Source organism: Palaemon carinicauda, chromosome 6 (assembly GCF_036898095.1).
Source record: "Palaemon carinicauda isolate YSFRI2023 chromosome 6, ASM3689809v2, whole genome shotgun sequence".
NCBI lineage: Eukaryota > Metazoa > Arthropoda > Malacostraca > Decapoda > Palaemonidae > Palaemon > Palaemon carinicauda.
This window is the reverse complement of record NC_090730.1, coordinates 126326393-126338892: the sequence shown is the minus strand read 5'-3', so window position 1 is coordinate 126338892 and position 12500 is coordinate 126326393. Positions and strand designations below refer to the sequence as shown.

The window sequence follows — 12500 nt, the reverse complement described above, 5'->3', positions numbered from 1 at the left end:
ACGAGGTGTCGGCTACTCCGGTTCAGATTCCGGAGCCTATTCCCTCAACATCGGCCGGTCTCCCAGTAGAGCTGGGACAGGCCCTCTCTTCTATTGTTGGAATGATCCAACAAATGCAGAAGGAGAATCAGGAGAAGGCGGCTGCAATGGAACTGCGGATGCAGTGCCTTACAGAATCACATGGGCCCCAGAAAAAGCTCAATGTGAAAGACCTTCCCTTGTGCTTAGATGCTAACCCATGGAGGTATGCTGAGCACATGCCGATGACGACTGGAAAGATCATCATCTCGGATAAGCTGGGCTCAGTTCCCCTGGAGGAGGTGGAATTCTGGCCCAGCAAGGCATCATATCCGGACTGTTATGTCCGGCTGAGGAAGGAACCAGCTTCAAAGGAGGAGACAGAGCCGAAGGAGGTCATAGTGATGGACCATGCTAAGGCTCAAGCTCTACTTTCATCCTCGATGAAAGAGAGGGGCTTCTCTAACTCAAAGGTAGCTGCATTGAGCAAGAAGCTCCCTTCCTTTGTGTCCTCGCCTGCTAGAGCCTTCCCCTTTTTACAGAAAGGGTTTGCGGCTGTACTAAAAGCAGTCGAGGCCGTCAAGCCTTGCCCCTCCCTGGAGGAGTGTAAACCCTTGTCGCTGGCCCTGCCTATGGACCACAAAGACTGGAAAGACGTCCATCTTACGTTCTCAGTTGGAAAGTTGGAGGCTGATATTGCCGGACGTCAGTTCGGCGAGGACCTCCCTAAGCTGTCTGACTTTCTTTTGCGAAGAGAGTTCGAGACAAAAGAAAGACTGGCTGCCTCAATGTCTCTTCAGACTACTCTTGAGACAATGGCAAGTGATCCCAAGGTCCATGAAATGTTCATGGTGGTGGCCAAGACTCATCTGGCCACAGTGACGAAGGACCTTTATGGCTTCGTCAAGGCAAGTAGAGCTTGTAGGGAGTTCGTGTTCACCTCGGCTACGGTGAGGCACGAGCCAAGGAAACTAATCTCCTCCAACATTTGGGGAAAAGACCTTTTCCCTACCGACTTGGTCAAAGAAGTTGTTGATAAGGCCACCTTGGAGAATAGAAACCTTCTCCAGAAGTGGGGCCTGGCTATCAAAAGAAAGTCTTCCCCGGATGAGGGTCCTCAACCAAAGAGGAAGACTATGAGGACTAGGCTACCGTCTCGGCCAGCCAAGCCTTTTAGACAGCAACAGCAACTGCAATTGCCATTGCCTCCAGTGCCCCAGATGGTGGCACAAACCCCGACCACTTTTCAGTGGATACCCCAGGCTGTGTCGACACAGTCCACGGCATTCACCCCAACGTTCGAAGGGCAGTCTTCTTCCTTTCGAGCAAAGCCTAGAGGAGCAACCAGAGGCTCGTCTAGGCGCCTCTCAAGGGGAAGGGGATTCAGGGGTGGTCGTGGTCAGGGAGGCAAGACCTCAGGATGGCAGTCCAAGTGAGATGATACCGGTAGGAGGGAGACTTCTGAAATTTTGTGATCGATGGACCTTCGATCCCTGGGCCCAGAGCCTACTCAAGAATGGACTGGGCTGGAGCTGGTACACCACTCCACCCCCGTGCCTTCGGTTTTTCCAACACTCCACCCCCGTTCTGGAGGAGTACGTTCAAGAACTGTTGGAGAAAAATGTGATCCGAAAGGTGAAGTCCATCAAATTCCAAGGGAGGCTGTTTTGTGTTCCCAAGAAAGACTCGGAAAAGCTCAGTGTCATTCTGGACTTGTCGCCACTCAACAAGTTCATAGTGAATTGCAAATTCAAAATGCTAACACTGCAACACATAAGGTCCTTACTGCCCAAGAGGGCATATTCCGTCTCTATAGACTTGTCAGACGCCTATTGGCACATTCCAATCAGCCGTCGACTCTCCCCCTACCTAGGGTTCAGGCTACAACAAAGACTATATGCCTTCAGAGCCATGCCATTCGGGCTAAACATAGCCCCAAGGATTTTCACGAAGCTTGCGTGCGCAGCTCTCAAACAATTACGCCTAAAGGGAATTCAGGTAGTAGCCTACCTGGACGACTGGTTGGTGTGGGCAGCATCCGAGACAGAATGCTTGCAAGCTTCCAGTCAAGTGATCCAGTTCCTAGAGTACCTAGGCTTCAAGATCAACAGAAAAAAGTCTCGACTTTCTCCATCTCAAAAGTTCCAGTGGCTGGGAATCCACTGGGACCTTTTGTCATACCGTTTCTCCATCCCGGCGAAGAAAAGGAAGGAGATAGCGGGTTCTGTCAAGAGACTTCTAGATTCCGAAAGGATATCAAGACGCGAACAGGAGAGGGTACTGGGCTCTCTCCAGTTTGCTTCGGTGACAGACCCAGTGCTAAGAGCACAGCTAAAGGATGCAACCGGAGTTTGGAGAAGTTATGCATCAAACGCGCGAAGAGATCTGAGAAGACCAGTTCTGCTTCGGCTACGTACTCTTCTCAGGCCTTGGTCCCAAGCCAGACATCTAAAGAAGTCATTTTCTTCAGCCACCTCCCCCGTCGGTGACGATTCACTCAGACGCCTCAAAGGAGGGATGGGGAGGTCACTCTCATCGGAAAAAAGTCCAGGGGACTTGGTCCAGGCTATTCAAGACCTTTCACATAAACTTTCTAGAAGCTATGGCAGTGCTCCTTACCTTAAAGAAAGTCTCCCCGCGTCACTCGATCCACATAAGGTTGGTGATGGACAGCGAGGTAGTTGTGAGATGCTTGAATCGACAAGGATCGAGGTCACCACCTCTCAACCAGGTGATGTTGGCCATTTTCCGATTGGCGGAAAAGAAGAAGTGGTACCTGTCGGCAGTTCACCTTCAAGGAGTCCGCAACGTGACAGCGGACGTTCTATCCAGGTTCACACCGATAGAGTCGGAATGGTCCTTAGACGCAGGATCATTCTCCTTCATTCTGAATCAAGTCCCAGAACTGCAGATAGACCTCTTTGCGACGAAAGACAACAAGAAGTTGCCCCTGTACGTGTCCCCGTACGAGGACCCCTCAGCGGAAGCAGTGGACGCGATGTCCCTCGACTGAAACAGATGGTCCAGGATTTATCTGTTCCCTCCTCACAGCCTTCTGTTGAGGGTCCTCAACAAACTGAGATCCTTCAAGGGGGGTAGCGGCAATAGTGGCCCACAAGTGGCCGAACAGCGTGTGATTCCCCTTGGCATTGGAACTACAGCTGAAGTTTGTACCGCTACCACATCCAGTTCTGACCCAGTGAGTCCAGAAGTCGACTATCTGCGCTTCATTACAGAAAACCCGGACCCTGCAGGTCATGATTTTCTCTTCCTAGCGGTGAGAAAGCGTTTCGGGATTTCGAAAGCCAGCATAGACTTCCTAGAGGAATATAAGTGCAAATCTACTAGAAGGCAATATAAGTCATCTTGGAGAAAATGGGTGGCCTTTGTCAAGGCGAAGAATCCGCAGGAGATCTCGACAGACTTCTGCTTATCTTTCTTCATCCACCTCCATGGTCAAGGGTTGGAGGCTAACACGATTTCAGCGTGTAAGTCTGCTTTGACAAGACCCATTCTATATGCCTTCCAGGTCGACCTAGGTAACGAGATCTTTAATAAAGTTCCGAAAGCCTGCGCTAGGCTCAGACCTTCAGCACCTCCAAAGCCCATTTCATGGTCTTTAGACAAAGTTCTTCATTTCGCTTCTCTGTTGAGCAATGAAGAGTGTACGTTAAAGAATTTGACACAAAAAGTTATTTTCCTATTTGCACTCACGTCCAGGGCCAGGGTTAGTGAGATCGTAGCCCTCTCGAGAGAGGCAGGTCGTGTTCAGTTCCTGGATGGGGGAGAACTGAACCTGTTTCCGGATCCTACGTTTCTCGCCAAGAATGAGTTACCCACCAACAGGTGGGGTCCCTGGAGAATCTGCCCTCTGAAAGAAGATGCATCTCTATGTCCAGTAGAATGCCTAAAGGTCTATCTTCATAGAACTTCAGACTTCAGGGGTGGTCAACTATTCAGGGGAGAAACATCAGGCTCAAATTTATCTCTGAATCAACTCAGAGCGAAAATCACATATTTTATTCGCAGAGCGGATCCTGACAGTACACCCGCAGGTCACGATCCGAGGAAAGTTGCCTCATCCTTAAATTTCTTTAATTGTATGGATTTTGAACATCTCCGTTCATACACTGGCTGGAAGTCTTCCAGAGTGTTCTTTCACCACTATGCGAAGCAAGTAGAGGAACTAAAGAGATCTGTGGTAGCATTGGGTCGCGTCGTTAGCCCTACTGTTTAACTCTGCGAGGAACAGTGGTTTTAATTGGGACGATTAATTCCAGGGTGAGTGTGTAGTTACATACTGTACTACAAACTAAATGAGGGCACTGAGTTGCCCATATAGACTGTTCCATTTCCAAAGGTGAACCTAGCATAAGTGCAGACATGTGTGCCGAGCGTTTCTAACGCTAATGTGATTGATTTGTAATACAGACTTTTATGACTTTGATACCTCGGTATCTTAAAAAGTGGCATTTAATGTTTTTCTTTCAGATAAACAAGTTCTGTTTACTATCATACTTATGCTTAATGTTCTGGGTTATCCTCTTCTATATATATATATATATATATATATATATATATATATATATATATATATATATATATATATATATATATATATATATATATATATATAATTGTTGTTAACCTGGCTATTTATTGTCTGTCAATAAACTGGTTCTTGAGAACCTTGCGTCTCTTTCACCTGTGTCAATTTATTGGTATAATTGAGCATTCATTCTATGTACCTTATCTGGGATAATTCTAATAGAATTGTTCCTTTATGCAAGCTATGTTGCATTGGTTTTCCTCCTATGCGGATATAAACCTTTGTCCAATACAAGTATTGTGCGGAGAACTGGTCGATATTTCATATTGACGCTGTGGTTCTTTACAAACTATGCTTTACTTAATATAGTAATATATTAGCTTGCCTGGTATTCATACATAGGTATATGTACTCTTCGAGACTTTTCCAGAGTCTAGTAGGACTCTTCCCTGTAGGGGGCAGGAAGCTCTAACATGGTTTATAGTTAGGTGAAAAGATGTATAACGGTAACATCTTAGGTCTCTAGGTCTAGTCGACCGGGAAAAATTACCTCCGGGGAGTACGGCACGTTCTGAGAATCCACAGATACAGTAATGCTCTGGTATACTTCCATCAGGACGACATGGCTTGAGCCCAAAAAACGGATTTTGAGCGAAGCGAAAAATCTATTTTTGGGTGAGATGGCCATGTCGTCCTGATGGACCCGCCCTTGCCTTTCTAAGAAAGGGCTGTAGGACCCCTCCCTACATACAGTATCTGTAGCACCTCATGTACGCTACAAGGAATACAGATGGCGCCAGGATTGGCGCCAGGCACGCTTACGAAACGGGAGATAGGGAGCCTTGGGAGCGGCTCCCCCTTTTTCTTTCCCGAATTCGTTTCATGCCGAAATCTCTGTTCGGGGTGCAGATTGCCATGTGGCGTGTCAAGAATACGTCCTCTGATATGTCGCGATATCCCTTTCACGAGGGATATTCGCTCCAGGAGTTAGAATTCTGGTACCTTAAGGTAAATTCTCTGGGAATATCGCCGTAGTTGTAATATACCCTAGGAAGCTACCCTATAGGAACTTCCATCAGGATGACATGGCCATATCACCCAAAAATAGATTTTTCGCTTCGCTCAAAATCAGTTATATATATATATATATATATATATATATATATATATATATATATATTTATATATATATATACATATACATATACATATACATATATATATATATATATATATATATATATATATATATATATATATATATATATATATATACATATACATATATATATATAAATATATATATATATATATATATATATATATATATATATATATATATATATATATATATATATATATACATATATATATGTATATATATACATATATATACATATATATATGTATATATATACATACATACATATATATATATATATATATATATATATATAGTATATGTGTGTATGTGTGTGTGTTTATCTGCATGTACGATTTGAACCTTTACACTATCCCCTATTTTCCAAATGAGAGTCAATAAAATCTATTATCACTTGGCTCTTCTGAGAGAGAGAGAGAGAGAGAGAGAGAGAGAGAGAGAGAGAGAGAGAGAGAGACCAACATGCACGTTCAATGGTGGAAGAGCAATAATGATATTCGTATTAGCATAACATTAAAGCACGTTGCCTTCAGATTGGTTAAATAATAGTTAAGCAGGTAAATGTTTGCATAGGCACCTTTGTAAACTCAAACTAATTATATGATGGATTATAATTACAACGATACATCTTTTATGCATACTTCTGTATGATATGCATTATAAATCAATTTTCAGGGATGGAAGTAATTTCTTCGTAATTTTGTTTTAAACTTTCATTCACCCATAAAGATAAAATGAGAATAACGAAGATTAAAAACGATTTGAAGGATTTTTTTTGCAAAAACATGAAATTTACTAGTGTATATTAAAGTAAAATTAACAATAATTAGAATAATTAATCAAACAAATATAATACTTTTATTTACGACAGCCTTAAATCCTTAATATTATAGCTCGTAAACGTAAAACATGAGATTTGGAAGAAGAAACAACTGAATCATTCCGGCAGAAGTTATATAAGCAAGAAATACAAGTGTAACATTACCTGGTAATTGTAGACTTTGATGTTGCTTTTGCCGTTGGACATCGGGGAGTCGTTCTCGTCGCCGACCTCCAAGGTGAAGAGGCGGATGCCCCTTCGACCCGTCTGGTCCTGGGTCACGAAGGGCAGCGGATACACCTTCTGCTGCTCTCGGTCCAGTGACACTAACGGACTCAGACGGTACGTAGACCGCAATCTGCAAGACAAACGGTAAACAAATGAAATACACTTGCATCAAATCTCTCTCTCTCTCTCTCTCTCTCTCTCTCTCTCTCTCTCTCTCTCTCTCTCTCTCTCTCTCTATCGTAAACATCGTTGTTTAAAAGAATTACCATTTTCCTTCATGAATATTTAGTAGTAGCTGGAGCGATCAAACTTGAAAAGTAAACAGAGAAACACATTCTATGTGATAGCAAGCCTGTAGAAGGCGTAGAGAAACAGAAATTACTGGGGTATACAGAGAGAGAGAGAGAGAGAGAGAGAGAGAGAGAGAGAGAGAGAGAGAGAGAGAGAGAGAGAGAGAGAGAGAGATGAAATAATACCATTAACGTGCAATACTAAAAAAAAAAAAAAACGAAAATAGGATTGGTACTGAGGAGCTTTCTGTATGACTTGTAACCCGATATGATTTAGTTTTAAGGTCTCATCAAAATGTAAATTATTATATTTAAACTGCTATTACGGTTACATGTAATAAAATTAGAAGTTTTGGGGAAAATGAGACTGTGAAGATGATAATAAACCTATAAGTGAAAATAACTAGTTATACATTTACACTATAAGGCTAAAAAGTGCACAGATTGGCCTTTTGTGAGATCTAAGAATGTGTTCAAATACTAACACAAAAACTTTAAAATTGTATTATAAACGGCTCTGACCCTTGTAAATAATCTGGAATTAAAGTTTATTAAATTTAAATATAGGGTAAAAAACCCATATTATAATGCCAAATTGTTTAAGAAAGTTTTGGGGGATTTTAAGCAAACCTGCTTTGACGTCCACTCATAATAATGTTTTTTTTTTATATATATATATAAAAATGCATAGAGATATGAGGAATAGAAACTCCCAGTTTCTTTGAATAATTCAATCAAACTTGCATAGAGACATATAATAAAATACAAATGTCAATTGAAAGTTGGGGGTCTCTTACTTCGCGACTTTCTTCTGACAGGCAAGGACAAAAATACTGTAAAACTATGATTTATGATAAGTGAAAAAAAGATATCCATATCTCTGTATTTTGAGAAAAAAAAATGTCTTCGGAAGTAAATCTATTGTCTAGGAGGACCAAGATGACGTCGATGCGTTTCTCAACTAATAATTCTTAAGTAGGCCTACATATCTTTCGATTTTTAAGGCTTGTCTATAGAATCTGGTCGGGCTGGAAAATACACGAGCAGTTTCTCTTTCGTGTGGCTTTGGCTTGCTATGCTCCGTGTGGTTTCAATTATTTCCATCTAGACAGGTCCTGAACTTGAGTTTTATTAAAATAAAGCCGAATGTAGAAAGAAAATTTATGTAATAATAATAATAATAATAATAATAATAATAATAATGATAATAATAATAATAATAATAATAATAATAATAATAATAATAATAATAATGGACAAAAAGCTCAGTGAAACTCAGTTAAACTTTATTGACCCTTAAACTTCCGAGTATAAAAGAAATATTATCAAATAATTTTCCCCAAAAACTTTATCGTTATGGAAACAAGGAATTAATTTGGCAGTGTCCTTCTTACCCATCAATTTGAACGAGGCTGAATTTCTCCAACCATGCAGTTGGAGTTCCTGGGTCAAATTCCATGGTGCAGGGACAACCATTTTCACCGCCATCGTCGTCGTCCAGTTTTATGTTTATGGGCATCACGTCTTCTGGGTCCATGTTCTCCATGATTCTTGCGTAGCTGTTCTCCTGTGAAATAAAGATTATTTTCCAATGGGGAAAAATGAAGAGAATTGTGTTAGGTTATTGAGGGATTATTTGATAAAATCTAATTTAAAAACTTTTATGGAATAGATTTATTTTGGCATATGACATTTGAGATGGAAAATGTATAATTCTCGTAGTTGATTTTGTAACTTGATATATTTTGCACTTTCCTCATTCAGTTCATTTACCTTCACCGATGATTGTTACAGATTTTAAAACGATTGCCATCATAATTCAATTTTACTAAACCTGATAGAATAATAGGAAGATAATGGTGGAATAACGAGAGAGAGAGAGAGAGAGAGAGAGAGAGAGAGAGAGAGAGAGAGAGAGAGAGAGAGACTTGTAGTCAGTGATATATTGTTTGCAAACGCATATATCCAAGATGTAATACGATATTATTCCAAAAAGATGTATTATAGTTAATCAAAAAACTTCATTATTGTCTGATGTACATGATATGCTAACCCAATGTACGTTTTCATGATAAGCGATGAAGACATTGAAATAATCGTAAGTGTAAGTGGAATGTTTGCCAAATGATTACGTTTTGCAACTATTGCAATGATGATTGGATAGTGTGAGTACAGTTGGTGGCATTAGTCATATTTGCAAATAACGATTGTCAGAAGATAAGTGTCTCATCAAAACTAATGATAATAGAAGCATGGGAGGCAATAGCCGTTGACAACATAGAAATCTATATTTCACTTCTAAAAGGAGTGAAATACTGAGTTAACCGGCTGAAATTAGAAGAGCCGAAGTAAGAAAGTCATTGAACATAGCAAGTCCCCAAGGACATTATTGTTGTGATATGACTCTTTCAAAAGTGGTATTTAGGCATTGAATGTTCAGTACATGGAATGTGATGTTGGAAGTTGCTTAAATGAAATACCTGGGAAGAATGATAAAAATACTGGCACTGGACTCAATAGTATATAATGGTGTGTGAGGTTACGTGAAAGAAAATATGGTTAGGAATAGGTATTTTATTACGAATATGAAAGAAAAATTTAGACAAGACGATATATGTATTATGATATTTATGAGACACGAGAGAGAGAAAAGACATCATAAAAAGAGGGGTTTTAATATGAACAAGGCAGAATTGTTTACACGAATTGAAAGAAAATATACATACTATACAAAACGGCGAATGTATAAAAATAAGATTTATACAGCTTCATGTATAATTTGAACTACATCTTGTACATCGTCTGTCATATATAACAGATATTGAATAGAGCAAAGACTGATGCCGTCACATTCTTTCAGTATATCAACAGCGAAATGAGACTAGCTGTAAGAATTAAAGTACAGGACATATTATAAAAATATCTATATTTCAATTCAATATGGGACCGCAAGATTGCTAAATCTATGACGATTAATGTATTGTTGTTTAAAATTAAGGAGTCCTTAGACCAGTAAAGACAATTGCTCTTAGAGTAGCCCGAATCATTATTGTGAAATTTTGCATGCGTGAATATACAGTGTATCCTAGCTTATTCCTATTTTACATTGTTTACCTGAGAGAGAGAGAGAGAGAGAGAGAGAGAGAGAGAGAGAGAGAGAGAGAGAGAGAGAGAGAGAGAGAGAGTTTAAAATTTGTTACCGTTCACCTACCGGTCGATGTATATGTGGGTGATTATCGTTAAGATCTCGTATAATCACGTGAACGGTGGCAGGGTCAGCATCGTGACCTCTTCCTCCTTCGTCGTTTGCCCTCGGATACAAGGTCATGACCCCTCGCTTGGCAGATTCACGATCCAGACACTGAAAAGTACAAAGTTTATGGCTCTCAATGTTGTTGTTAAGAAAGGTCATCGTGTATCGGAATAAAAATGAATAGTTGAATTTATCTGCATTCTATGAATTCCCAAAATTGAGCCATAAAAATAGGAATAAAAACATCAGCTTTGACAAATGTGCATGTAAAATCAAAGCTCACAACGATTCATATAAACAACAGCCTATTACTTACCCCTTTTAATGATAGGTCTCCAGTCTTGCTGTCTATGGTGAAGTTGCGTAACTCGACAGGAGACAGATAGTACAGAATATTTTGGTTGACGGTGTGTGGCAAGTCCGGGTCCAAGGCTGAAACCTGATAAAATACACCAAATATATTTTATCAGTTATTTTAGTATGAATAAAACGTCGATACCACGTAACAATTATTCATGGCATGATGCTTACCCTCCGTTAGATTTTACTAAATCAAGAATACTGAATCATTCATCAATGGGAAAAAAAGCCCTGTATTCCGTGTAATAATAATATCTGATCTTTAATGATTTTCGGGAAACAAATTAAATCCTCAGTAGAGGTTAGGTGACTGGCCTATCTTCTGTTGACAATGTGACCCAACATTAGTAACTCTAACATAATCACTTTCACCTCATGGCCTCATTTAAAATAAAGGAGAATGATATTTTAAAAAGGGAAACAGAAAATCCATGGTCCTCAGGGGTGAGATGCTGTACGGAGTGGAAAGTTTTAAATCGGATTGCTTGTCTGTAATACCAACAACAAAAAATAGATCGAGGTAAACGCATTTAGTTAGCTTCTTTTTTACAGTTATAATTCTTAGATTGAATGACCTACATCAGATCAATCAAGATCTTTTTCACCCTGAAAAATACCAAAATCTATGATAATAACAACAATAATAATAATAATAATAATAATAATAATAATAATAATAATAATAATAATAATAATAACTAGGTAAGTGTCAAAACACCTATCAGATCTTACTATTTGAATTAAACCTATGCCTTTGGATTTTTTTTCACATTGGAACGACAAGTAGCTTATCTGGATGAATGCAAAACAAACTGTCATTTCTGTTTAAAAATCCAAAGGCAATATGAAAATAAGAAAAGTAAACCATCCCCTGGGAAAGATTTGGAAGAGGCCGAAGATTTAACGTTTATTCCTGACTGGATGGCAGCGTTTGAATATCTGAGGATCGAATGCATTGAAGATTTGGGAGACAATGGCGAAAAATAACCCAAAATATATTTTCCTGTGAATTTTACTGGGTGTTCCAAGATATCTTTTGAACGCTTCTTTAAAATGATTCCAGAATTACCAAAATAAAGGTTCAGATTGATAAACGGGTAAAACATAAACAAGGTGAATAAGTAAATGTACAAACTTGAACAAATTGAGAAAGGCTGTCTCCCAAAAATTATGAAATGAAAAGGGAAATTGGCTATACTGTAAAATATCAAAATCGAGATATAAAAGTCAATCCTTGGAAAAAGTTTGGCCAAAGAGCACAAATGTTTAAAACTTAAGAGTATAAAATGGAATTGAATGCAGGGAAAACTTGATAAGAAACTATAAAGTATATTAAAAGTCTGAGTTAGTTCTATTAAAAAAAAAAAAAAAAAAAAACTTCGAAATAATTAAGCAGATCGGACAAGAACATAACTTTGATCTTAGTATATTCCGCTAAAACTGCGGTGAATTATGAAGAGAGAAACATGATAAAGAGGACGCACACACGGTAACCATGGCAAAAATATCATGATAACTCGCATAACCAATATAAAGAAAATTTACATATTACAAAAAAAAAAAAAAAACACCAGAGACATTTGATCTGAGACAACCAATGAAACAACAATTTCAAACAAATATAATTCTAAGTAATTAGGATAGAAACAAAAATCAATTCGCGTGAAAAATCAGGTTAGAACTGACTTTTCAAAAGTAAGGCTACATAAAAACGAAACGAAATGAAAGTCGAGAGCTTGGAACAGCCTTACCTTTCCGAAAGTGATATTGCAGTCGGTGTTTTCGGTGACAGTGAATGTATAGTTGATCTGTTCAAACAT

At 39.1% G+C, this 12500-nt stretch overlaps 1 protein-coding gene across 1 annotated transcript in view; it reads right to left on the bottom strand.

The window, feature by feature from the left end:
* LOC137643225 (DE-cadherin-like) overlaps positions 1–12500 on the bottom strand; it is a 144761-nt gene that overhangs the window by 49540 nt on the left and 82721 nt on the right. Inside the window, exons 3-6 of the mRNA XM_068376071.1 lie at positions 10637–10759; positions 10279–10428; positions 8462–8634; positions 6715–6907 (exon numbers count right to left, since the gene is read on the bottom strand). Coding sequence (XP_068232172.1) covers positions 6715–6907; positions 8462–8634; positions 10279–10428; positions 10637–10759 — 639 coding nt within the window. The remainder of the gene's footprint in view (positions 1–6714; positions 6908–8461; positions 8635–10278; positions 10429–10636; positions 10760–12500) is intronic.